General features: G+C 40.9%; 5 protein-coding genes across 7 annotated transcripts; 4 read left to right on the forward strand and 1 right to left on the reverse strand.

Moving 5' to 3' along the window:
• Positions 1–113: 113 nt before the first annotated feature.
• Positions 114–1965, forward strand: LOC116213426 (peptidyl-prolyl cis-trans isomerase FKBP18, chloroplastic). 2 transcript variants are annotated; one of them, XM_031548348.1, is made up of 6 exons: positions 114–399; positions 809–879; positions 958–1044; positions 1123–1272; positions 1355–1414; positions 1517–1672. In XM_031548348.1, exons 1-6 carry the CDS (start codon positions 159–161, stop codon positions 1541–1543), a joined length of 636 nt encoding a protein of 211 aa, XP_031404208.1. In that variant the 5' UTR covers positions 114–158; the 3' UTR covers positions 1544–1672. The 2 variants fall into 2 exon arrangements, with proteins under 2 accessions (XP_031404208.1, XP_031404207.1); XM_031548347.1 differs by lacking the exon at positions 1517–1672 and adding an exon at positions 1686–1965 and having other exon boundaries at positions 116–399.
• Positions 1966–2119: 154 nt separating this feature from the next.
• LOC116213425 (dolichyl-diphosphooligosaccharide--protein glycosyltransferase subunit 1A) lies at positions 2120–5986 on the forward strand. The gene is made up of 10 exons (XM_031548346.1): positions 2120–2286; positions 2638–2682; positions 2794–3428; positions 3518–3665; positions 3765–3941; positions 4106–4174; positions 4339–4428; positions 4956–5114; positions 5199–5423; positions 5529–5986. Exons 1-10 carry the CDS (start codon positions 2194–2196, stop codon positions 5718–5720), a joined length of 1833 nt encoding a protein of 610 aa, XP_031404206.1. The 5' UTR covers positions 2120–2193; the 3' UTR covers positions 5721–5986.
• Positions 5987–6490: 504 nt separating this feature from the next.
• Positions 6491–8924, forward strand: LOC116213428 (outer envelope pore protein 21B, chloroplastic-like). The gene is made up of 7 exons (XM_031548350.1): positions 6491–6589; positions 6677–6837; positions 7032–7106; positions 7214–7366; positions 7725–7823; positions 8222–8269; positions 8582–8924. The coding sequence occupies exons 2-7, from the start codon at positions 6745–6747 to the stop codon at positions 8663–8665; spliced, it is 552 nt and encodes a 183-aa protein (XP_031404210.1). The 5' UTR covers positions 6491–6589; positions 6677–6744; the 3' UTR covers positions 8666–8924.
• Positions 8925–10026: 1102 nt separating this feature from the next.
• On the forward strand, positions 10027–11423 carry LOC116213427 (RING-H2 finger protein ATL80-like). Its single transcript, XM_031548349.1, has one exon. It carries the CDS (start codon positions 10166–10168, stop codon positions 10763–10765), a length of 600 nt encoding a protein of 199 aa, XP_031404209.1. The 5' UTR covers positions 10027–10165; the 3' UTR covers positions 10766–11423.
• A 6755-nt stretch (positions 11424–18178) lies between these two features.
• On the reverse strand, positions 18179–22617 carry LOC116213472 (monosaccharide-sensing protein 2-like). 2 transcript variants are annotated; one of them, XM_031548431.1, is made up of 8 exons: positions 22500–22617; positions 22238–22308; positions 21821–22163; positions 21509–21635; positions 20635–21195; positions 19407–20356; positions 19078–19265; positions 18179–18899 (listed from the first exon to the last, which is right to left on the reverse strand). In XM_031548431.1, the coding sequence occupies exons 4-8, from the start codon at positions 21585–21587 to the stop codon at positions 18455–18457; spliced, it is 2223 nt and encodes a 740-aa protein (XP_031404291.1). In that variant the 5' UTR covers positions 21588–21635; positions 21821–22163; positions 22238–22308; positions 22500–22617; the 3' UTR covers positions 18179–18454. The 2 variants fall into 2 exon arrangements, with proteins under 2 accessions (XP_031404291.1, XP_031404292.1); XM_031548432.1 differs by having other exon boundaries at positions 21739–22163; positions 22238–22539.
• Between the last annotated feature and the right edge of the window lie 1435 nt (positions 22618–24052).

Raw genomic sequence — 24052 nt, forward strand, 5'->3', positions numbered from 1 at the left:
CGAGTACCAGACAAAACATGGTCTAAGATCTCAGCCGTTGATGCCCGCCATCATGGTCCAATCCCGCGCCACGTGTCAGGGAACGGATAGCGTGGCGCCCCCTTCAGTCTAGTGGTTGGTGGGAGGCGGCAGACTCGACCTCTTCCCCGCCAACGGCCATGGCTTCCCTTCCCAGCTTAGACTTCTGCCCCTCTACCTCCGTCTCCGGCGCCGGCGCTACCCGCCACCAGCAACAGCATCATCAGCAGCGGCTCGTCTTTCCGGTACGCATCTCGAGAAGATCGGCGATTTTGATCTCCTCCTCCCTCCCCTTCACGCTGACGTCGCTGCCTCCGCCGTCGGAGGCGAGGGAGAGGCGCAACAAGAAGAACATCCCCCTCGAGGAATATTCCACTGGCCGTCAGTACCTCTCTCTCCACCTCTCTCGCTCTCTCTGTCTGCTTCGTGTTCGTCCTTTTGATTGAGTTGGCGTTCTTCACTCAGTTGCCTGCAATTCATTGAATATTTTGTCGAGTGTAAATTTCATTCTCGAACTGCGTAGGAATTTCAGTGTCTCTTGAAGTTCGTCAGCCATCGACGAATCCTCTTTGTAGATTAATCATCACAATGTTCCAGAAGAAATCTGTAGTTTTGAATTAGAACCACTTCCCGTAATATGTCGGGAAAATCGAACATTGTCTCGAACACTCGAAGTTTTGCTGGCAAATGCATGAATAGGTTCACTTCATTCCTGGAGATGTGAGTTTTGAGATTATAGATTTGTAGCACTTTGCTTTCCGTTTCCAACCCCGTGTGACATTTCGAGCAGCTGACGGCCTAAAGTACTATGACATTGTCGAGGGAAAGGGCCCGGTGGCCGAAAACGGCATGAATGTCCAGGTTCGTTTACGATCATAACAATCTCTCGACTCAATCCAATGGCTTTTACATATTGTACTTATATCGCTATTGCTTCAGGTCCATTTTGACTGCTTATACCGTGGCATCACAGCAATTTCGAGTCGAGAGTCTAAGCTCTTAGCAGGGAATCGCATAATCGCGCAGGTTTTGGACGGTCTCTTTCAACTTTTATCAAGTTTTCGGTTTCTTCTTCCTTATACTGATGTGTGTTTGTTTTGTTAGCCATATGAGTTCAAGGTGGGAGCTACTCCTGGAAAAGAACGGAAGCGTGAATTTGTAGACAATCCGAATGGTTTGTTTTCGGCGCAGGCTGCCCCGAAACCGCCTCCTGCTATGTACAAAATAACCGAAGGGATGAAAGTGGGCGGGAAGGTGTGACAGTTTTTCCATGTTCTCCAGTCATTTGTTCTCTCCTCCTTGACAATAACTCGATGACGAATCTTTTGTTTTCCAGAGAACTGTCATTGTTCCTCCAGAGGCTGGCTATGGCTCGAAGGGAATGAACGAGATACCTGTAAGCTCCCAATTCTTGACTTCTCCTGTACCAATAGTTGCTTACCTGCCTATTCTGAGTACCTCTATTTTATGGATCGGGAAACTTTTTTTCTCGTGTCAGGTATCGGATAGGTTCAGTTATGATTGACATCGACGAGTGAAGAATGTGTTACACTGCAATTTATTACTAGACATTTTGTGATCCAGCATGTCGTCTAGATTACAATGAGATGGTCATTTCTCATATGTATACTGTCTGATATAGCGTCACCTTTGTTTGCACCTTGCAGCCGGGGGCCACCTTCGAGCTGAATATTGAGCTCCTGCAAGTGGAACCATCCGAAGAAAAATGGTCGAGTTAAATATAGAACGTAGAAATAGACCGCACCAAGCCGACATTCAGAACCGTTTTGGTTTCCTGTTTTCTTCTGTAAAATGAAATGTAAGCCGAGCCATTCTTTGTTTATCAAGTTAGCAATTGTTACATCGATATCGATTTCTTATTATTCCATCGATTGTAATCTCTCATTACGTATAATGTATGGCTATGGTGAGTGCATTGAAATCGAATTGAAGTGCTACAATTTTGACTGTCGGAGACCTTTCTATTGGGCCGGTCAGGCCCATGTAAATTACGAAAAAAGCCCATAAACACATAACCGGGTCGGGGGTTATGCCTCAAACGGGTCGGGTTGCAGTGAAGAACCCACCGAAAAGTCTTTGCACGGTCGATCGGCCAGCCTTTCTTCTGCCTCTTCCCGAGCTCGAAGTCTATTGTTTCAGTGGGAAGCTCGCGAGATGGGTCTGAGGTTCGATCTGCTTCTGTTCACGGCGGCCTTGCTTTTCTCACCGGCGCTCTCCGATCTGGTCCTCTCGAAGGTCGATCGACGCGTAAGTTGCCTCACTCGATCTCCTCTCTCTCGCAAATTCTCGTCCTCTCCTCAATGTCGCCGGCTGGAGCCGCCTGTGTGGCCCTTACCTGAGATCTCGCCGGACTTTGACTGCCGCTCTAAGCTCGGAAGTTGTACCTGCTGATGTTATTTGGTAGACAGTGTATGATTAGCTGTTGGAACCGGATCGATATTCAAGCTCTCCTTGACACTTGATTGTCTGCTGCTCTTCGACTTTCATTTCTACATGAATAGAAAGCATCATTATTTATATCCTAGAAGCTAGAGTGAATGGGGATTTCACACATTCAATTTCCGTGTGCTCTAATTGCTTCAAGTTTGTCTGTTGCAGGTCGATTTGACGACTCAAGTTGTACGCATCACCTCAACGCTCAAGGTGCCTCCCCGTTCCGTGTTTGATCAGTGTCTGTGTTTCATTTCTCTTTGAGCTATCATGAAATGTATTTTGACAACATATTTGCTTTTACATTCGAAATCTTGCATGAAGGCGGAGAACACAGGTGGCAATTCTGTATCAGAAGTGTTGGTGGTCTTCCCTGACCGGCAGGCAAAAACCTTGGCGTACTTGTCTGCAGTCTCCAATGCAGGGAAGGGAAAAGCGAAAGTTTCTTCGGTTACTCTTCCCGTTAAAGAAGTTGAGCTCAAAGGGATGCCTCCGTCTTTGGTTGGCTATTCGGTGTCATTGCCTGAGCCACTAGGCAAAGGGGAGAGCTTCACTCTGGATGTATTGGCTGTGTACGCTCACTCATTGAAACCCTTCCCTGAGAAGATTACACAGGCTGATATTCAGCTTCTCGTGTTTGAGGACAGTGCCTATTACCTCTCTCCTTATGAGGTCAAGGCTCAGTCACTCACTGTTAAACTGCCACAGGCCAGGATTGAATCCTACACAAAACTAGAGAACACAAAGATCCATGGGTCAGACATTAAATATGGGCCTTATGAGAACCTTCCGCCATTTTCCTACTCGCCCATTGTTGTCCATTTTGAAAGCAACCGGCCTTTCGCTGTTGCTCGACAGGTGGTACGAGAGATAGAAATTTCTCATTGGGGTAATGTACAGGTGACAGAGCACTACAACATTGTTAATGGAGGTTCTGAGATTGTGGGGGAATTTTCCCGGTATGTCCATTTCGTCCATCTTTTACCTGGTAGTTTACCTATAGCTGTTTTGTGATGCTTCATTGATTAAGCCTTTGTTGATGCTGCAGGCTTGATTTCCAGGCCAGACCACACATTAGGGGCCCATCAGCTTTCAAGAATCTTGTTGCAAAATTGCCACCAAGGGCTCACTCTGTATATTACAGGGATGAAATTGGCAATATTTCAACATCTCATCTTTGGGGGGATTCAAAGAAGGTAAAAGTATTTTATGTCTGCTGGTGCAAAGTTCCTGTTTGTATGACATATCTTTATCTTATTTTGAATGCTCAGAGAAGCTTTTCTCTCTGACTGCAGACGGAGCTGGAAATTGAACCTAGGTACCCAATGTTTGGTGGATGGAGGACTGCGTTTACCATTGGTTATGGTTTGCCACTTCGGGACTTTCTTTTTGAATCAGAAGGAAAACGCTTCATCAATATCTCCTTTGGTTCCCCCATAAATGAGATAGTCGTCGACACTCTCATTGTCAAAGTAAGTCAGTGTGTGCTGAAACTTTTGATGTTCATTACTTAAGCTAAGGCTTAAGTAATGGAATTGCTACGTTTTAGTTGCTGTCTATTATTTAATTTGAACTCCTGCACGTTTTTGTGTATTTGTATTTCTTGAGATCCTAATTTAAGTGCTTGGAAGTACAGGTTGTTTTGCCGGAAGGATCTCGAGATATATCTGTTTCTGCTCCATTTCCTGTTAAAGAGTCACGAGAGGTACTGCAAATTGGAGACTCACGTATATAGCTTCTTCATTCATACCTTTCCATGTTTTTCTTGTCTTGTGTCTCAGTCGAATAATAAGACAATTATATATTCTTCTCGAAACTCAAATGAAGAGGCAGTTCTCTGACCCTAAAAGTACATTTGACCCTATGCAGACAAAGTTTTCCCATTTGGATCTAGTAGGCAGACCAGTGGTTGTCTTGGAAAAGAGCAATGTCGTACCTGAGCACAATCAGTATTTCCAGGTATCTGTATTTCTCTCACAATCAAAATGATTTTTATTCTTTGAAGTTTTTAAATAGTGCAAGAGCAATAACACTGCCAAAGAAAGCAAAGCCAGATATTCAATTGGCAAATCATCAAAAAGCCTGCTGCAGTTTATGACATGTATAAAAAATTGTGTATTCAGATACTTTAAATCCAAATACTTAGCAGTTTATGGATTCTGCATTTCAGAGAAGCTCATGCTACATGGAACTGACAATCGTTGGTAGATTATTTTCATGCTCATTGTGCTCCATTATAATCCCATTAGGTCCTGAACGAATGTCTAAATGCTGATTTACTTCATGCATTACGTGTGATCTATAGGATCTATGGACACCTATGTGAGAGGAGTGATAACATTACACTGGGTGTTGATATCACACAATGCCCAGTTAATTTTACATACAACCTACTTCCTGGTTTCCCTCTTATGCTTTTAGATTCCCTGAGCCACTCTGTAGACCATATTCCCATCCCAATCTCCTAACAGGGCCATGTTTCACAGGTCTATTACACATTCAGCAGTATCTCGATGCTCATGGAACCACTGATGCTGATCTCTGGATTTTTCTTCCTCTTCATCACTTGCATTGTCTACATGCATGCTGACATGTCTATCTCCAAGTCCTCACCGTCTTACTTGGCGAAACTCCAATGGGAAGAGGTAAGCTTTCTCTAAATTAGAATCTGCAATTAGGGAGAATCGATGAAATGGAAGTTTTAATGCGCATTGGCTTTTGTATCTCAGGTCCAAGCAGTAATTCAACAGATTGATAATATTATCAGCCGCTGCCTAGCAGTCCATGACAAGCTTGAAGCATCTTTGCGCGATCTTTCTAGGACGGGCGATGTGCAAGCTTGTAAAGCTGCTCGAAAGTTGGGTGACAGTGCTCTAAAGGAGCTCACGAAAGAGCTAAAGCCCTTGCTCTCATTCTTGCAATCTTCTTCCCAGGCTGGTCATGTAGTGTCTAAGGTCTGATCTCATGTGCTTGCTTCATCATTCAACTGGTTTAGCCTACGACAGTATTAGCCTCTCTTTCAACTTGCTGCCATTTTTGATGTGATGGACTCTGTGTAGGTTGATGAGTTGGTGACGAAGGAGAGGGAACTGCAGGAGAAACTGATGGTAAAGCTCTCGACTGTGGTCGATTGTTATGAGAAGAAGCTCAGCGGACGGGAAATCGAGAACCGGATCAATGCCCAGCAGCAGAAGATTACGGCGCTGAGGCAGGAGGTCGATGATCTCCTTGAGTTTATTGATGAGTTATGAAATTTTCAATTTTAACCTCAATTGCTCGTGCTTTTGAAGCTCGTACTGTACCCTGTTCCCGAGTCCCTTTGAGAAGTCTTGGTGCTGTTAGGGATTTTTTTGCCTAGAATTTTTGCTCTGAACTGAGATCTACGGGACTAAGTAACTTAAAAATATTTCGAGGGTTTTGCTTAGATATAAGTGAACAGCGGCGAATGATTGAGCTGTAGCAATTTGCTCTCGTAGTTATTAGATCGATATATATGATGATTGACGAGTTGGTGGCCGGTCTCACACTTCTAGGCGAGCCGTGGTCGGTTTCATTGCCAAAGGCTGTCCTCCACGAAGAATGTATTTGGCCTTCGTTGGTCCTGAAGCAGCGTCCTATCTAGTATCTAGTGCCATTTCCAGCTTTCATCTAGGATTGGCGGTTGAGTTTTGGCCTCGGTCAGGTGTGGCTGCCGTCGGCCTTGCCCCTGATCGGGGTTATTGTCAGCTCAATATTGGGCTTGGCTGCTTGGTGAGCCCGTTCCATTCGATACCTCAGAAATTTTAAAACGATAATTTAAAATTTGCAATATACGAATAGAAAAGGATATATATATATATATTTATGTGTATGTCGAGAGAAAATTAAAACAGCTCTCTTAAGTTTGAGGGGCGAAGATAAAAGAGAAGAGAAAGTTATGGGATCGAAATGAAATAAAACCTTACGGGAGAGCTGTCGGCAAAAATCCTCAAAAAGTTGATGAAGAAAAAGATCGGCCCAAGTTATTTAGGCGGACCGAGCATCGGCCCAGCCACAGCCGGCCGCGACGTGGCAGAAGCCCAATCCTCGTCGCCTCCGAGAGGGGAGGGTGAGCGTTGTGTACGGAGGAAAGAAAGTAAAGGTAAGCTAGCGGCAGCTGCTCTGTGTTTGTCTTCTTCTACCTCCGGGCTTCTTGTCTGTGGTAGCTGATAACTGCTTGCTGCCATAGCTAGGGTTTAACACCAACTCAGCAGAGCCTCATCCTCCAGTTTGGCAGCTCAGAGGGCCACTTCGAGAATGGAGACATCGCTCAGATACTGGGGTGACTCCAAGTCCCTCAGATTCCACGCAAAGGAAAAGATTCCAATCGATTCCAAAACCCGCCTGCAGGTGAGCGGTAAATCAATCAATCAATCTGCAATTGCTTACCTGTGAGCCCTCGACGTAATGTTGCCTGCTGCCGACACCACAGAAATGGCTATGACCAATTTCATTGATTCCGAGTTCTTTGCCCATGGTTGTCGTTTTATCCTCCTTCGCTGCTGCTTCAATTTTCCGGGTACTGTTTCCTTTTCGTGTGTCAGGTTCAAGGGGAGCTGGACACGAGAATCGGAGCCCCGACTTTCGTTCATGCGATGATAAGACGCTTCTACCCTGATGTGCGTGCAATCTTTTACTCCTATCTATCTCGATGTCATTGTATTCGAACCGGGAGCTGCTTTTTACCAGTGTTGTTAAATGACTTATGCTGAAATGTGCAATTTAGATATCGGGTAGCCTCGGTGTAGGCCTGCTTTATGAGAAGAATGGGAAGGTCCGGTATACTGTACGTGGGAAGAAATCATTCGATGTGACATCGGAGGGAGCTTTGGCCTTCATTGTGAAGGCACGGTCCGATGTTGACCAAGAGTTTGGACAGGTTTGTTTGATTATCTTGTTGCACTTCATGAAAATCGGCGAGAATGTTGAATTGCGTTTGGTTTTTTGTTGGGCGTTATTTGCTTATGTGTGTGAGCAAGTATGTTCCCTTCTTCAAGCGAGGATTCATAAGCTTCAACCATTCTGCAAAATTTACGCGAGTTCCTCTGTTAAGCATGAGACAATGATTGCATTGCCCCAATTATCTCTATCGGATCATGAAGCTGGCTTTTCTTTGGTCCATTTTTTGCTCGGTCATATGTCTGGGAGTTATATGATTACTCATTTAGCCCTTAAAAGAGTGAAAGTCTTTCCTTTTTCAGGCATTTTTATATGCTAATATTCTTATGCAACTGCAGTGGAAGTCGAGGGGAGCGGCAGAATTCGCTCTGAACATTAAGGATTTCCAGAAGGATCAAGATGTCAGGGTCAAGGTTGGTCTTGAAGTGTTTGATCAGGTGAGTAAATGCTGATTCATATCCTTGAAGTTCTTAAGGATCAACGGTGGTGTATCTGATCATTCCTGTGCAAGGACATCCATATATTTCTTAATTAGTTGCCATGGCTTTGTGTTTCCCGTCCTCAAACCTCATACACGTTCTTCCACCCCTCCCCAATGGGAATTCAATATTAGCATCTCTCATATGTTGCAGAAATCCGGTGATGAAAATTTACCCCGAAAATTATCCAATTCCAACTAGGAGCTGCATATATCCTACTTTTATTCGAGATCTCTTCAGTTTTATGTGATGGTCTCCTTCTTCTAATGAAAATATAGAGGTAGTTATGGTTCGGTATGTTGTTGTTAATGCTCTAAACAGGCTCTAATCCGTTGTTTATCTGGTCTAATATGTAGCCTCCCAGAAAAGACACAAAGGAGAAGCAGAAGCCCCTCCAGCAAATTGTGAGTGGAACTTAGATCAACTCTTTAGCTCTCGTGATCTCTTTGATGATGTCTATATATAGATGCTGTAGATATTACTCTGCTTTTCCATTTGATTACTGACCGATTTGATCAAATACTGCATCGGTTCAGTTAAGTTATTTCCAACCTGACTATGACAATTATTGGCAACCCTTTTTACCCGCAAAACTGCTATCTTATGAGTTAATTTAAATAATTCCATCTTTTTGCTTATTTTATCGGCTCATTGATGTTGTTCCACTTTTAATCACTTCGGTTGCATTTATTTTCCCTTTAAAAAAAAAAATCCAGGTTCCTTACTTGCAGATCAGGGAGAACAACTGGACGCTCAATGCAGATGTTAACGGCAAATGGAACGTGAGGTACGACTTGTGATATCGTAGAGCTGACATACTCTTCTTCACGAGTTTGCTCGTCCTTGTAGTTGTTCTTTAAGCTCTTATTCTTTGTCTCTCTTAAATCCACGGATAGATGATGTCAGAAGCGCTCTGTAATAATTCATTAGAACTGTGTTGCATTAAAAATTCATCCCTTCAGGAATCCTGCAAGCTCAGATCGGTTTCTATCTGTTGATTCCCTGAGGTCTGATCATGTCGATGAATCGATGCAATGATAGAGATGCCGTTTGTTGAAAGTTTGGAGATCTACCTGATCTCCCGATTACATTCTGATTTTGAAAATCCCAGTTTCTGGGTAGGAGCTGGACACCAAATCGCATCCATTAGTTTGCTGTGGACCTCCACGCATCATGTACGGGCCAGGATCGACAATCCCCATAGTGGAATGTCCGAAGGGAAGCACTCAAAAGCCAGACATATTGTAGTCTGCTCTCCCGGCTGGTAACGGGCATCGAACCTCTAGGACCTTTACGAATCCGGCATCCATCTTCCGGTAGGTAGCGATTCGTCTCATAACAGGACTGGATTCATGAATAGTAGAAAGATGTTGGAATTTCTTGTTTTATAGAGAGAGGCGTCGTTACATTATAATATCGAGAAATTTTATTATCTTACGATTTATCGAGGATAAATAAGTAATTAAAAAGAAAGCTTAAAGAAAAATAAAAAATAAAAAGTGGGATTTTCTGAAGTTGCGTGACGGTTTCCTCGCTTCTTGTTGGTGCAATGGAGGAGAAGAACGACCCGAAGTTTCCCAACGACTTGACAAATGCTCTCTGTATTGAATAATTTGATGGGTACGTGAATTAAGTTGGGGTGGCATGCAATTTGTGTATACTCCCCGTCCGGCTCTCCTAACTTCACATTCTTTTAATGACCATCTCAATTAGTTACTTCGTTGTTATTCGATTAATACACTGCTTTTCTGACCGGAAAATTCGAAAAACCAATAATCCGTTGTGGGAACTCACATGGTCCATACCGTTCCCTCGAGGATCGAATAACTTAAAAAAAAAAAGCATTATAAATCGTCAAAAATTCGCCATAAATTTCTAACAGTATTAGAGTGTTCATATACTTCTTACCGTCGTTTCATCTTATACATCATGTGGATGGTCGGTTTTCTTGCTAACAGTCTTGAACTTCGACTAGGCCGTAAGCTCATATATCTAAACTATGAAATCAATTGCAACGTAAATGATGGAATCATTATGGTTAAAGAATTTTTTCTGGTATAAAATTTAATATAATGTGAAAAAAGAAATTAAATTTTTTTTTTATCATTATATTTATTCTTTTTCCATATTTTTTTTAATCTTAAACAGAAATTTCCTGTTAAGACAAAGGCTTGGAAGCCACCCTCTATACGCCCACATCATCTTCTTCTTCTTCTTCTTCTTCTTCTTCTTCTTCTCAGACAACACTCTCGCTCTCTCTCTCTCTCTCTCTCTCTCTCTCTCATCTTTTGTCCGTTCGTATGGCTCGTCCCTTCCGCTTCCTCGGCTCCGCCGACTCGCCGGAGAGCACCGCCGCAGACTCCTCCGAGCCCGTCGCCGGCGACTCCGACTTCGTCGCCATACTGGCCGCCCTCCTCTGCGCGCTCATATGCGTCCTCGGCCTCGTGGCCGTGGCCCGCTGTGCCTGGCTTCGCCGCTTCTCCTCCTCCTCCGGCGCCGCAGCCTCAGGCACAGCGCAGCCGCCTCCCTCCAAGGCCAACAAGGGGCTCAAGAAGAAAATCCTCCGCTCCCTCCCGAAGCTCACCTGCACGCCGGAGTCCGCCGCGAGGTTCTCCGACTGCGCGATCTGCCTCGCGGAATTCGCGGCCGGGGAAGAGATCCGAGTGCTCCCGCACTGCGGCCACGCCTTCCACGTGGCGTGCATCGACAAGTGGCTCGGATCTCACTCCTCGTGTCCCTCGTGCCGCCGGATCCTCGTCTCCTCCAGCCGCTGCGACAAGTGCGGTGGCAACTTCCCCACCAGCTCAAGCTCCGCCTCCACTTCCGCCACCTGCTCCGGAGCTGATGCCGAGGCCAGATTGAAGCGGAGAGAAGACGACGCCAATAGGTTCCTCCCCTAATAAGCTAATAACACAAGCCCTTACTCCTCTCTCTCTCTGAAGATCATCTCTTCCTGCATATATACTACCAAATCAAAATTATTCTTGCCGGTCATGGTAGGGATAGGCTAGGGTTTCACAGGACTTTTAGGGATTTTAGGGGATCGCAATATCGAATCGAGCTTGGCTCGACCTCGGAAGTTCATCCAGTTCTTGGTTGGCGTATAACGGGATGGATTATCATAGCAAAAATATATATATATATATATATATATACACATAGGAAATTTATTGGAAAAATATTAGATATATTCTTGCAATTTTTATTTATTAGTCGAAATTCAAATTATAAAATACTTTGGAAAATTGAGTTTATTTGCGCAAAAAAATTGATAATGAAATATAAGTAAATAAATGAATATGGAGGGAAGAAGGCTGTGGGCTCCCATGTTGATGGAGATGGAGGCGTGGGTCCCACATTTAAAGCAGTTGAAGTTAGTCCATCCAATGTGTAGTTTAGTTGCCAATTCCGTTTTCCATTTCCAGCAGCCCTTGAATTTAATTCGAGATACTATCTTTTTTGGGGCAAACATTCGATTTCTTTTTATTTTTTTCCGATTATCGGTTGTGAGGGAGGTCCATTGCAATGAAATGTGGATGCAGGATAGTTTTACGTTTACGGGAATGGACTATTGCGTAGCAGAATTGACACGAATTAATAGATATTATGAACTCAAATTATACATAATATTGGTTCTATTACGTACTTGGTTGAACACAGTAGGAATCAGTATTTGGTGGACTTGGCATAATTAAACGAGCGAAAAAGGCTAGCGAAGCTCTGAGGAGAAGTTCTCCAGAGTGCAGATCTTGTTTCGTGGTCGCCAGATTTGAGATCACCAAAACCAAGTCGAGCATGTGGGAGTCCGGTGCAACTCTCGCAGGCTGCATCCAACTCCACCTTCAAAAGAACTATGTCGTGAAATGTCAAATTCTCACTTGATCTTACACGGATTTGAGTCAATCCAAAAATTTAAATTGATAGGTTGTTGGATTCAAGAAGCGTGTGGTTTCTGTGTGGGGATAACATATCTCAATACGAAATATTACAGGACGAGTCGTTCTTTAATAACTATTGCTCGGACTCATAACCGACCAAAAACTGCAAATAAACACCGGAATGCACCGAAAATAATTTCACAGAAAATCACCAACTAGTTCGCATACAGAAATTTCATCCGGCCGTGACAGAAAAATATGCACATGTTGTGGTGGTTGCGTGGGTGGGTGGTGGCTAAACAATGTAATGGATGGGTTGGTTGAAATCATTAAAGAACGGAATAGGTGAAATCTTCTTCCTTTATATCATGATGGTAATGATTACAATCATGAATATGATTATTCTGTACGAAAAAGTCCATACACCATTAAATGCACCTGCAAATCACAATATGCCAAAAGAAAATCTCGACGTATATCGATAAAGACAATATATCATTACTGTTATCATTTCATTCGTTACCAAGGGAGGCCCAGATCGGGGTCCAGCAAACAAAATGATAATACGAAATAAGGTGATACGGAAGGTCTCACTGACGTATATTGAAAGTAAACTTTCTTATTTCTATTAGGTAAGCTATATCGATGTTTGCGTTTTCGCACATTCACGAGAAAAGGTAAAGCCAAAAGCCGTCTTCTTTCTTTGCCTTGGCCTACGCACTTAGTGGGTAGGCCCATATAATATTATCATGAGCCTAAATTCCAAACCACACTTTACGACTGATAATTAATTGATTGATTGATCAGGGTAATGGGAATTTGACCATTTATTCCTTCCTTCTCGGAACCGTCCAATATCATATAAAATATTCCCTGCCACGAAAGGTATCCCATTTCCAATCCCACTTCAAATTAATAAAGTTTAATCAAGAGATTTGTGGCACCAAAAAACTTAGATTTGATTTATCCTGAATTTGAAGTTAATTAGAAAAGAAAAAAAAGGAGCCAAATTGTAGTCATAAGAGGAGGCATTTGGAATGGGCCTTATTTGCTTAGATGAAGCGTGTCCCGGCCCATCGGGCCCCTCCGCATCTCGGTATCGACGTGTTCTAGCATTTGAGGCGATGATCCGTTGCACTCTTGCGAAAGCATGGCAGGGCTGCAGGCCTGTGGCGAAGGTACGTCGATGGAGGCTCCAATAACCCGATCTATATTTTCATTATCTCGCTCAATCGGTCATATCTAACGTATTAAGGTTAACGGTTCCCCATTTCGGGGGTTCGAGTTTATATTTTCTTCTTCATAAAAGTTTCAAGAGCCTAGTCAGTTATCCACCAGTGGTACTTGGGGCTGGGAGAATGAAAGTCTTCTTCCTCTCTTGGACAAAGCAAGGGGGGTATATATGGGATCAAGAGGAGTCAACGCAAAGTCAAAAGTCAACATTTTTTGGTTCTTGAACTAATTATTAGGACTTTCTTTAATTAGTTCATCTTATAAGCACTTCAAGACTCAGGATCCATGGATCGTGACTTGGATCTACCGCTTCTGCACCCCTGCCTTGTAAGAACTTCAGGACTCGGGATCCCTGCTTGCGGTCGGAAGAAGATTAACTCGGATGTAGCCTGGATTGGAAGCCGTTCATACTCGGGAAGAGTTGCTTCTAATGAGAAAGGAGAAATCATCAATCTCAGTTTCTCCCCTGCTAGCTGAGGCAAACGCAGTCCTTCCTGCCATCTCCCTGGCTTTACACTTTGGTTGGTCAAAGCTTTGGATCGAGGGCGATGCCCTTCCCTTCGTTGATGCTATCCTCATTCCTCACCACCCTGGCAAGCTTCATAGGAACTCAGGAGCATTTTGTTAGACATTAAACGTTTACTTTCTTTGATGTCAGATTGGCGTCGTAGTTGGGTTTCCTCGTTTAGATAACCTTTATGTGCATGATCTCTGTCAAGTAGGACTTGGATCAAAATTGACCGGCTTATGCTTGTATGAAGGTGTTTCATGTACAACGCCTCTTAGTACTACTACTAATGAATAAAATTCATTAAAATAGTTCATCTTATAAGATATATAATATGCTTAAATCTAACAGTCATAAATTGTAATTTACAATAAATAAAAATATATTTTATTATATATATATATATGATTATAGTTGACTTTCACCAATAAATTAAGTAAAAATATATAGTTGGATCATACGTATGAATACACATTTATTTTTTTTGTGAATAAATATAATTTGTTTTAATATTTATATAAATGTGATTAGATATTGATTTTATCTTAAATAAAAAATTTAAAAATATCAAATATTATGAAAATCTTCTCAAAAGAATTTCAAAAATATTTCATTACATCAATATCTAATAAGAAAATAATCATTGAATTTTAAAAATTCAAATATTTGGTAAAAGCCTTTATTAAAGATGGCCGCATGAGTTATGATTAAATATTATAAGATACATACATAATATATATATATATATATATGTACACTTTGTATGTAGATTTTGACAGATTGGAGAAGACAGTTTCCGATTTTTCAATTCTCTAGAGAACTTCTTTTAGGTCGAAATCCTAGGGATTTTTTTAGGTAATGCCTTACGTACAAGGACTTTGTGACTATAGAGAGAAATAGGGAATTGCAAAGCAATTAAATGAAACTAAATTACAATATTTAATAATAATATGGGAATTACAGTTAGAATATTAAAAGATAACATGCTCGAAACAAACTTACAGAGGATGACCTCCTCTGCTTTCCATCGACGGAGGTAGTTTAGGCTCTAAAAAACCTTGAATCAAGCTCCTCTACTTTCCATCGACGGAGGTAGTTTAGGCTCTGAAAAACCTTGACTTAAGCTCGCCCAAGTTCAATAATTTGGAAGAATTGTAACCACGTTGAGATGATCGGAAGCAAATGCAGTAGGATGGTGACAACCTTCTTGAACAAGGACTGATGGAGTCGTGACCGTGTCGTTGAGAAATACTCCTATAGTCACAGATTTTGAACCCGAATCTTTGAAGGATAAGTCTTGTTGTTACAAGTTCGGTTATCTAAATTACCATACTCTTAAGATAAGAGGGAGGATGCTCCCAAGCTAAGCTAAGCTGCAATATGTCGATAGTAGTGTATTGAGTTGTTGTTGTCCCAGGAGATTAGCTGGTATTTATAGGCCTCCAAGCTCCCCTGGTTGTTATGCTGGTTGCTCTGAGGTGGAAATCGTCGACAAAGTGGCTGAAGCGAACTACCTTGTTGATTAAGGAAAGTTTTTGCGTGCTCTCCACTCCAAGTAAATTTGTTAGTGACTGTCTGGGTCATGTCTTCCACACATATTTTTCATGTGATCTTATCCTTGAGGGTCGTGTTTTCGCTTTTATCCACGCAGAATTCTCGTCAAACCGTTATCCAAAATAATTCTATCGAATGTGTCGTTCAGTCCATATTCCAAACGTAGCGTATCATCTTTCTACGTTGGACGACACGGGGAATTCGAGTCATAAACTTATTGGTTATTGGAAACAAGTCCCTGACATTTATATATTTAGGGCAATAATCCCAAATGTACTGACTCAGTGTTGGCCAATTAGATTCATGCCACATGGCATGGGTTGGAAAACTAATTTCATGCTTGCGGCACACTTATTTTAATACTAATATAATAATATTTTTGTGGATATTAAGTTTTTTATCTTAAATAAAAAACTCAAGATTTTCAAATATTAGACAGATAATAAAATATTCTAAAAAAGTTTGGAGATATTCTATTATGTTAAAATTTTAATATCTTATAAAAGATATTCATTTTATTTAAAAAATTCGTAATTTAATAAATATAATATTATGTAATCAACAATATTTATCAAAAAGTTAGAAAAATATCTTTTAAAATTTTCTAAAAATAGTTTAGTTAAGAATTATCTTAAAATATATTAAAAAATCTCAAAAGACGAAGATAATCGAAACTTATCATAAAATAACTTTCAAAAATTTAAAACAAAATCATTTCTATTTAAAAATTAATATCAAGGGTGATCCTTTTGTCGACGAATGCTCCGATTACACTCGCAGTCTCTAAAGGATGAGAACCAACTATGTAGCATCTACACCGAGAATTCAAGTACAAAAAAAATTCAATAATTCGAGAAAATTTCATTTCGAACTCTCTGAAGCTATCTGGCTTATAAAGAAGATAAAATCTTCGCAAAAAAATTTCAAAAATATTCTTTTACATCAATATCTTTAGTAAAAGGCTAAAAGCCTTTATTAAAGATTGTAGCATGACTGCATGTTATAAGATATATATATATATATATATATATATATACACACACACTTATTTTAATCCTAATATAATATTTTTGTGGATATTAAGTTTTTATCTCAAACAAAAAATCAAGATTTTTTTAAATATTATATAGATAATAAAATATTCTAAAAAGTTTTAGAGATATGTTGTTACGTTAATGTTAATTTATCTTATGAAAAAGTATTCATTTTATTTTTAAAAATTCGTAATTTAATAAATGTAATATTATGTAATACAATATTTTATTAGAAAGTCAGAAAAATATCTTTTAAAATTTTTTAAAAATAGTTTTGCTAAGAATTATCTTTAAAATATAAAAAATCTCAAAAGATGAAGACAATCAGATATTATCATAAAATATCTTTTAAAAATTAAAACAAAACCATTTCTATAGAAAAATTAATATCAAATAAAAAACTCAAAAATTCATTCAGAAACAGAGCGTTCTGAGACAGTCTAGTCGGGTCTATCTCGTCCTTACTTATATATATATATACACACACACACACACACACACACTAGTCGTGGAGCTCAATCGTTGCATATGATAGTTCCATCAATGTGAAAAGAAATTATAATTAAAAATTAAAAAAGAAAATTACTTCGAGAATCAAAAGCGAAACAAAAGTATAAAATAAACAAATAACTTCAAGTTTAGCAGTAGACGATCTTACTTTCTGAGAGTTTGCGTATAGGTGTAACAATACCTTTCGAGAAACGAAACTCACATTACCAATCTTGAAAAAAATATGAGAAAAAAAGCAAAAACCATTCATTCGAGAATCAAAAGTGAAACAAAAAAAAAACAAATAACTGTAAAGTTTAATGGTAAACGATCTTATTTTCTGATAGCGTACGTATATGGATAGCGGTAAATTTCGAGTGACAAAAATCTCATCACCAATCTTGAAAAAAAAATACGAGGAATAAAAGCAAAAAGATAAAGAGTAATAAATAAAAAAAGAAAAATAATCTAATCAACTCAGTTGTATCTAGGGATAGACATACATTTCTAGAGCTCGCACTTGCTGTAGACGTATTATTTGAGAGTTGAATATGTCCATGTTTATATGTATGATAATTCATATTTGTAATTGTCATATAGAATCTAGATAAAATATAATATGATGTCTTTATTTTTCAATGAACAAATCTAATATGTTTTATGAAAAGAAAATATACTTTATATATATCAATAAAATATTATTTAATCTATTTTTAAAAAATATATTTCTATAATAACATATAATTCAGACATACTTTTTCTTATTATATATATACACTAAAAGTTGTCCACATAACCATATATTAATATATTTTTATTGTGTATGAATATATACTAATGTATACTTGTTTGATGTTATTATTTATTATGAAATATTAATTTTTATTTGAGAAATACTAGATTGTTAAATCTTCTCATTTATTTCATATACATTCTATTATGTAGATTCTAAAAATTAAAGAAATCAATAAATTGAATTTTATGCTGAGATTTCTTCAAAAAGTTTTGCCTTCCATTGGAGATTACTGCAGTATTAAAATTTTTTATGGTATTTTCGATTTCTAAATGGAATATTATAACAAAAAATAATTTATGAAGATTTTGTTACTAATTTTATAATCGAAAATAATTTTAAATTTTAAAAACTTAAAAAATAGAGAAATTATTTTTTATTAAATATAATTCCGAAAATAAAAAAAAAAATCGTTTCAAATTTTAAAAACTAAATAAGCCGGTAAATTTTTTATTAAAGATAACTTTAAAAATAAAAAATATAAAAAAACTAAAAAAATTACTTTTAGAAAATTCATATTACCTTTAATCGGAGATTACCGTGATATCCAAAAGATTTGATGATATTTTTTATCTTTTAAAAATGTAATATTGTAATGAAAAAACAATTTCGCCAAATTGTATTACTACTTTTATTATCCTACTTTTAAGGAATTAAAAACTAACAAAAAATAAAGAAATTCTGTAATCGATGAGAACTGCCACTCTCATCCCACATTTGTTGCTCAAGCTACCAATTTTTCATGGAAAGTGAATATATATATATATATATATGTATGTATGTATGTTTAAATACCAATTATCACTTAATAAACATGAAAGCAATTTCGCGTGCGCGGAGCTAATATTAGTTATGCTCCAAGAAAATTAAAAGTGGTTGATTTTCTTCAGCAAACTGTTTAGGTAAAAAAGAGGGAACAATTACAGCGAAAGGAGAAATAAATAATCAAATCCAACTGATCGAACGAATCGGAATGCATATTCGATCTCGCATTATACGAATAAATCTGCAAAATTCTCCTACGAGAAAAATATGATCTCCTCCTCTTCTTCCTAATGAAACCCCGAGATAAGACCCTGACCATTAAACATGATTCCAACCTATGCGAGCTTTGCTGCAGACGCTTGCCTCGCCCCTACGGAGAAGAACTCCGTGATTACCTCGAGGGGCATCCCCTTTGTCTCGGGGACCTTCAGGAACACGAAGATCCACGAGATCACGCAGACGATTGCATATATCCCAAATATGCCTGAAAGGCCAATGGAAGTGAGCATGACAGGAAGCGTGTAGGTCACGATGATGTCGCCGATCCAGTACACGAGGGCGCAGATAGCGATGCAAAGTCCTCGCACTCGCGTGGGGAAGATCTCGGAGCAGAGGATGTTGGGGATGGGCCCGTAGGCCATCACGAAGCAGCAGAAGTAGACTATCACACAGACAGTGCAGATCACAGCATTCACCACGGAGCTTATTGTCACGAGCTCGAAGATGACTAGAATTATGAGCGTGACGACGAGGACAGGGATCGTGGTGAGGAGCAGAGTCCTGAAAATGGAAAAACGCCAATGAACTGGTTAGTAAGTCGAGAAAAGTTTATGCGTTTTATCGTCGAAACATGAAGACTTGCCTCTCCTTCAAAAGACGATCCTGGAAAACCGAAACTTAATTGAACCTTTCATGTAAAAGAAAAAACAGAGAGACAAAATCGTTTTAAATGAGTTACCTCCTTCCCGAGGTGTCCATGAGCCTCATGCCCACAGCGATGCAAGGAAGCATGAGTAAGGTCGTGAATGCACTGATGAGGAATGAGGCGGAATTGGTTCCAAGGCCCAAGTCCGCCAGCAGGACTTCTACCCCAGCTTCTTCAAGGATTTGCGGCGTGTAGTAGAGCACCCCGTTGATACCTGAGAACTGCAGGTAGAAGAAAGCGAATTTTGAAGTTCGATTGAGATTGTCGAAGCCGAGATATTTCTCAGTGAAGCGTGAAAAGAGAGACTAGATCTTGATCTTCCTAGATCGATTGGGTAAAAAGAAATGACGGTTTCCAAGTACCTGCTGAAGAATCTGAATCCCCATCCCGACGAACAACGCGTGCTTAACTCCAGGCTCGAGAAGTGCAGCCCAGATGGGCCCCTTCGAGGCGGTCTGGGATGGGTGGACCATAGCAGGTCCCACGGGGTGCTGCTCCAGTAGCTCCTTAGAGTAAAGAGCGGGCTGACTCACAAGAGCAGCAGCCTGCACGTACTCCCCATCGACAGAAACCTCAGGCCCACCAGGGATTGAGGTGAGGGAGCCACGATGGGATCCTGGGCCTCCTTCCTCGTGCAGGTAGACCCTCCTGAACCCACCTTCCTTCTTCCCGTCCTCGCCTTCCCTCTCTTCCCATTTCCACGCCAACTGCCACCCGCCACCGATCCCTGTGGCTCCTGCTTCTCCTCCCTGCACGAGGCTGCTGTGCCTCCTCATGCTCAGGACACTGCCATGGGATGGTGGTGGTGGGGCTCCCATCTCCTTCTCTAGACTCGTCGTCTGACGCGAAATCAATGGGCTGCGCAGATTATCATCCGAATCTCCTCCCTCACCTCCCTCAGAGGCATATCCCTCTCCCTCTCCTTCCCTCTGCAAGCTTTCCTCGTCCCACCTCTCCTCGGGCTTATGGTGCTGGTCCGCCATACTAAACATGCTTCCAAAGTTCGGGAACAGCATGCTCCTCATGCTTCCCGTCTCAGGGTGCTTCTCATGGACCGAGCCAAAGAGGGTCACCATCGGGTCCATCAGAGCTAAGCTTCCCTGTCGAGAGACCAGGGCGAGCGAGCTCTGCCCTCCCTTCACAGGTTTCGCTACCCACGAGAGTCCCTGCTGAGACCCGTACAGCTTGATCTTGTCCTTGTCAGTGGCGAGCTCGTGATCATCGCCTAATTCATCAGCTGCTCCTATTATGTACTCCTCGATTGATGTCTCTCCCCCGATTCCAAGACCTTCAACTAGTAATGCCAGCTCACCTGCAAAGAACGGCACAAAGATTCGGTCAATACATAACCCGATTGTTACAGCCAAAAGATCCTATAGGTTGATGAGCATTTTCAAGATCTAAAATTTATACAATTGACACAGTTATAGTATCTAAAACTACGTAGTTGTGAATTTTATTCACGGTTCAAATCTATCAGTCCTTTAATTTGCATCATCTAATTGATCAAGGTCAATGAAGAATCAAGAAGATCATTTTTCCAATTACATGGGCATTCATCTGCTGACTGCAAGAAAGGGAGAAAAAAACCTGAAACGTCCTCCCTGCCGCGAAGTTGTTGAAGAACCTTCTTCGCCTCACTCATCCTCCCCTTACTGACGAGCCACCTTGGAGACTCAGGAAGGTAGAAAACCGTCAACACAAAATAAATCATCGAAGGAATTGAAAGCACCCCAAGCATCAGCCTCCAGCTTGGACTGGTTTCCAGAGACATCCCAAATATCATACAGTACGACAAAAACATCCCTCCTGAACCCGTAAACTGAGGGAGAGTATTCAACTGCCCTCTTATTTCAGAAGGGGCTGTCTCGGAAATGTAAACTGGGACAAGGGTGACAGCGAGCCCAATACCAAACCCGTCCAGCAGACGGGCTAGCAAGAGGACATAAACATTCGGGGACCACAGCATCACTAAGCCGCTGACGAAGTAGAGGACCGATGAGAGAATAAGCATTGGGCGCCGTCCAATCCAATCGGAAATCACTCCTGAGCAGGTTGTGATCACGGTGGCTCCAATTAGGGACATAGCAACGACCAAGCCTTCCACGGTGGTTTCTAGGGCCAGGTCCTCCTTTATGTACACAATGGAGCCTGAAAAGATTGCCCAGAAATAAGAAAATTTTCATCTAATTCGACTTGAGCAGCAAAGCAAGAATTTTGAACAATGTAGACATTACTCGTGACCCTTATTTTTTATTTATTTATTTATTTATCTTTTGAGGATGAACCAGATTCAATGATATCGGCACATTCAGTGTTCTATGCTATCCTAGACTTGTATCACCCGGCCGATGCAACCTCAGGATACAATGTTCCAATTGATTTCTGTTGTTGCTCCGCTCTACTCTATTCATATTGCAGTCCTTTACCACCAACTGAAATTGCCCGATTCGAACGAACTTACCTGCGATGGTGGCATTATCCCATCCTTGAAGGAAGTTGCCGATGGTGGCAGCAAGGGCCACGAAGACAGCACCCCTCATGTCTGATCAGCAACAGAATCAGACCCTCAAAATCTCCAAGCCAAGGCTCTATCAGAGAAGGAACCACAAAGCAAGAACAAATTATTAGCCACTGAAACAGATCTAATGCACCCATCAGCAATTCTCAGTAGATTCCATTTAACAGTCCCACCATTAGCATAATCACAAGCATCCAACAACACCACCCATCAGCACCGTCAAACACATCCACATCTGAGATTGAATTGAATTACCTCTGAGGAGCCCAACAGCAGCCTTGACGAGAAAGAAAGAGACTCCCACACAAAGAGAGAGAGAGAGAGAGACAGACAGACAGACGGAGAAGAGAATCTGAAATTATAAAGCTAACACGGAGGAGAAAGGGGCCCTTTTGGCGGCAGTAAAAGGCCACTGAAGAACTTGCCCTGCTATATTACTTATATTTATATATCAATAAATATCTCCTTCTCTGTCTCTCCTCCTCTGAACCTTACTGAACTGGCTCACGTTCATAGATGGCATCTGATTGAAAGAGCGAAGCAAGAAAGCTGATTTTTTTATTCTTCCTCTCCTTTCCCAACAACCCTTCAACTCGCCCTGTCAATGCAGCACTGAGTCAAAACAAACCTCAGAACGCCCCCAACTCACTGGAGGAAGAAGAAGAAGCCGACCTTTGTCAGAAGGAAATCCAGAACTCCCAGCAAGGAAAGCTCCGATTTTTAAGCAAATGGGGAGGAGAGAGCTGTCGGGGGGCCGAAATTATGTTAGGAGCGAGTGTGGGAAGGGGGTAAATTTTCCACCCAAACGGTCCAGTCAATCGATCGAGAACGATCGGAGGGGGAGAGGGGTACGTCAGATCTTGATTTAAAAAATAAAAATAAAAAATCTTTCCCTGGGTTGAAATGAAATGAATGAAGTGGTGAAGCTTCGTACTTGGGGTTGGGCAAGGCTTCGGACATGTACCGTCGTCGGAACGACAAAGAGGAGCGATCTTTTAATACTTTTCCAATAAGTCAGACATTGGTCCAATAATCGACCATTGCAGTATCCGGATAACTTTCTCCAGACATTGTTAATGTTGGTTCGTTGGCCTTTTAAAGCGAGTTCTCTCCCTTTTCACCGTTCATTCATTCAACCGCAGCCACATCGTGTCGATCTCTTCATTGGTTCGTCGACCGATAAATGGCACAGACTCGAGCCGCCTTTTAGGAATATTAGAACAATTTGTCTCGCAGAAAAAAGTACCATATGCCCTATGCTCGGTATGGCGAGATTGGATCTGCGAAGCCACTAGATGGAATGAAATTCGTAATGATGTACGCATGAGTTAAGAAATCCGATCGGGATGGAAAGTCCTCATAATGTAAGATTGGTTGAAATGGTGATGGACGCATCTCTTAATGGCCGTGAGATCGAATACGGCTATTGCAAGGAAGTCGCAAGGAGAGGTTCGCTTAAATGCGCTCCCATTAGGTAGTTGATACTCGAACAAGTCGATTAGTTCGGGAAAATCTTAGATGGTCTTATTTTATATTGACGTGGTGAGAAAGATTCAATTAAATCTCTTCAACGAAGAATAATTATGACACTTACTCGAGTGATCAATACGAATTTTCCTATTTTATGTAATTTAATTAGTGTTTCCTCAAGTTATATGACGAGATAGGACCACGCAAAAATTTATTGATTAGCTCGGTGGAGGATTCCAAGACATCCTTCGCAACCGTGACTATAACAAGTTCCCGAAAATATGAAAGTACAGATATGGAAGATTGAACTCTCGGAACTTTCCATTGTTGGGGTCCTCTTTCTTCTCCTTAATACTAGGATGATATCAATAATGACCCTAATAATTGGAATAAAAACCTCATCACGTTTTACCAACCTATGCGAACATTCATCGAGTTGCAATGAGAAGCAGAATCTGCATCGGATAAAATTTCCACCGAAGCATCTATCTCTCGAGCGCGATACGGGACCGAGAGGGTGGACCGGCTACAGCTTGGTAACAATCATAGAAGTGGGTCTACAGTGGACCTATCCCTTAACATGGCATGTATCGCTTTTCCCTGTCACATATGGTGCCACAAAATAGTACTGTTAATGTTCATCATTCGTTAAGAGAAGATAATTCGCCCCGTTTCATATCGGTTCTTCTGAATCGTGGCCTAGCAGGGAATAGAATCCGATTTATACGCTAACTTGCACATTCTTTTAATTCTTTCTAACAATATTAATTACCTGGATTTCAGAAGATAGAACCATGTCTGCACTTGCCAATGAGGCAATTTGGAAGCATACACTCTGAATTTTCTCGAATTTATTTATATTTTTAATTATTGACGTGACCAAGATTCAAGAACCAAAAGAAAATGAAGCAGAGTTCACTTCTAGCGTCTTCTGATATAGAAATATTACCATCAAATCGAGATCTAGACATCAGAAAATCTACCCGTCAAAGGATCTGTCTGAATTGTTCTCATGCA

This window comes from Punica granatum, chromosome 7, assembly GCF_007655135.1.
Source record: "Punica granatum isolate Tunisia-2019 chromosome 7, ASM765513v2, whole genome shotgun sequence".
In the NCBI taxonomy this organism is placed as follows: Eukaryota; Viridiplantae; Streptophyta; class Magnoliopsida; order Myrtales; family Lythraceae; genus Punica; species Punica granatum.

Excerpts from the sequence above, each read along its gene's own strand:
- LOC116213426 (XM_031548347.1), top strand. The coding sequence starts at position 159 with ATGGCTTCCCTTCCCAGCTTAGACTTCTGCCCCTCTACCTCCGTCTCC. Across the intron at positions 1,045-1,122 it reads GGAATCGCATAATCGCGCAG|CCATATGAGTTCAAGGTGGG; the intron begins GTTTTGGACGGT and ends TTGTTTTGTTAG. Across the intron at positions 1,415-1,685 it reads AGGGAATGAACGAGATACCT|CCGGGGGCCACCTTCGAGCT; the intron begins GTAAGCTCCCAA and ends TGCACCTTGCAG.
- LOC116213425 (XM_031548346.1), top strand. The coding sequence starts at position 2,194 with ATGGGTCTGAGGTTCGATCTGCTTCTGTTCACGGCGGCCTTGCTTTTC. Across the intron at positions 4,175-4,338 it reads CTGTTAAAGAGTCACGAGAG|ACAAAGTTTTCCCATTTGGA; the intron begins GTACTGCAAATT and ends GACCCTATGCAG. Across the intron at positions 4,429-4,955 it reads AGCACAATCAGTATTTCCAG|GTCTATTACACATTCAGCAG; the intron begins GTATCTGTATTT and ends CATGTTTCACAG.
- LOC116213428 (XM_031548350.1), top strand. The coding sequence starts at position 6,745 with ATGGAGACATCGCTCAGATACTGGGGTGACTCCAAGTCCCTCAGATTC. Across the intron at positions 7,824-8,221 it reads GTCTTGAAGTGTTTGATCAG|CCTCCCAGAAAAGACACAAA; the intron begins GTGAGTAAATGC and ends TCTAATATGTAG. Across the intron at positions 8,270-8,581 it reads AGAAGCCCCTCCAGCAAATT|GTTCCTTACTTGCAGATCAG; the intron begins GTGAGTGGAACT and ends AAAAAAATCCAG.
- LOC116213427 (XM_031548349.1), top strand. The coding sequence starts at position 10,166 with ATGGCTCGTCCCTTCCGCTTCCTCGGCTCCGCCGACTCGCCGGAGAGC.
- LOC116213472 (XM_031548431.1), bottom strand. The coding sequence starts at position 21,587 with ATGAGGGGTGCTGTCTTCGTGGCCCTTGCTGCCACCATCGGCAACTTC. Across the intron at positions 19,266-19,406 it reads GGATTCAGATTCTTCAGCAG|TTCTCAGGTATCAACGGGGT; the intron begins GTACTTGGAAAC and ends TTCTACCTGCAG. Across the intron at positions 18,900-19,077 it reads ATGGACACCTCGGGAAGGAG|GACTCTGCTCCTCACCACGA; the intron begins GTAACTCATTTA and ends TTCCATTTTCAG.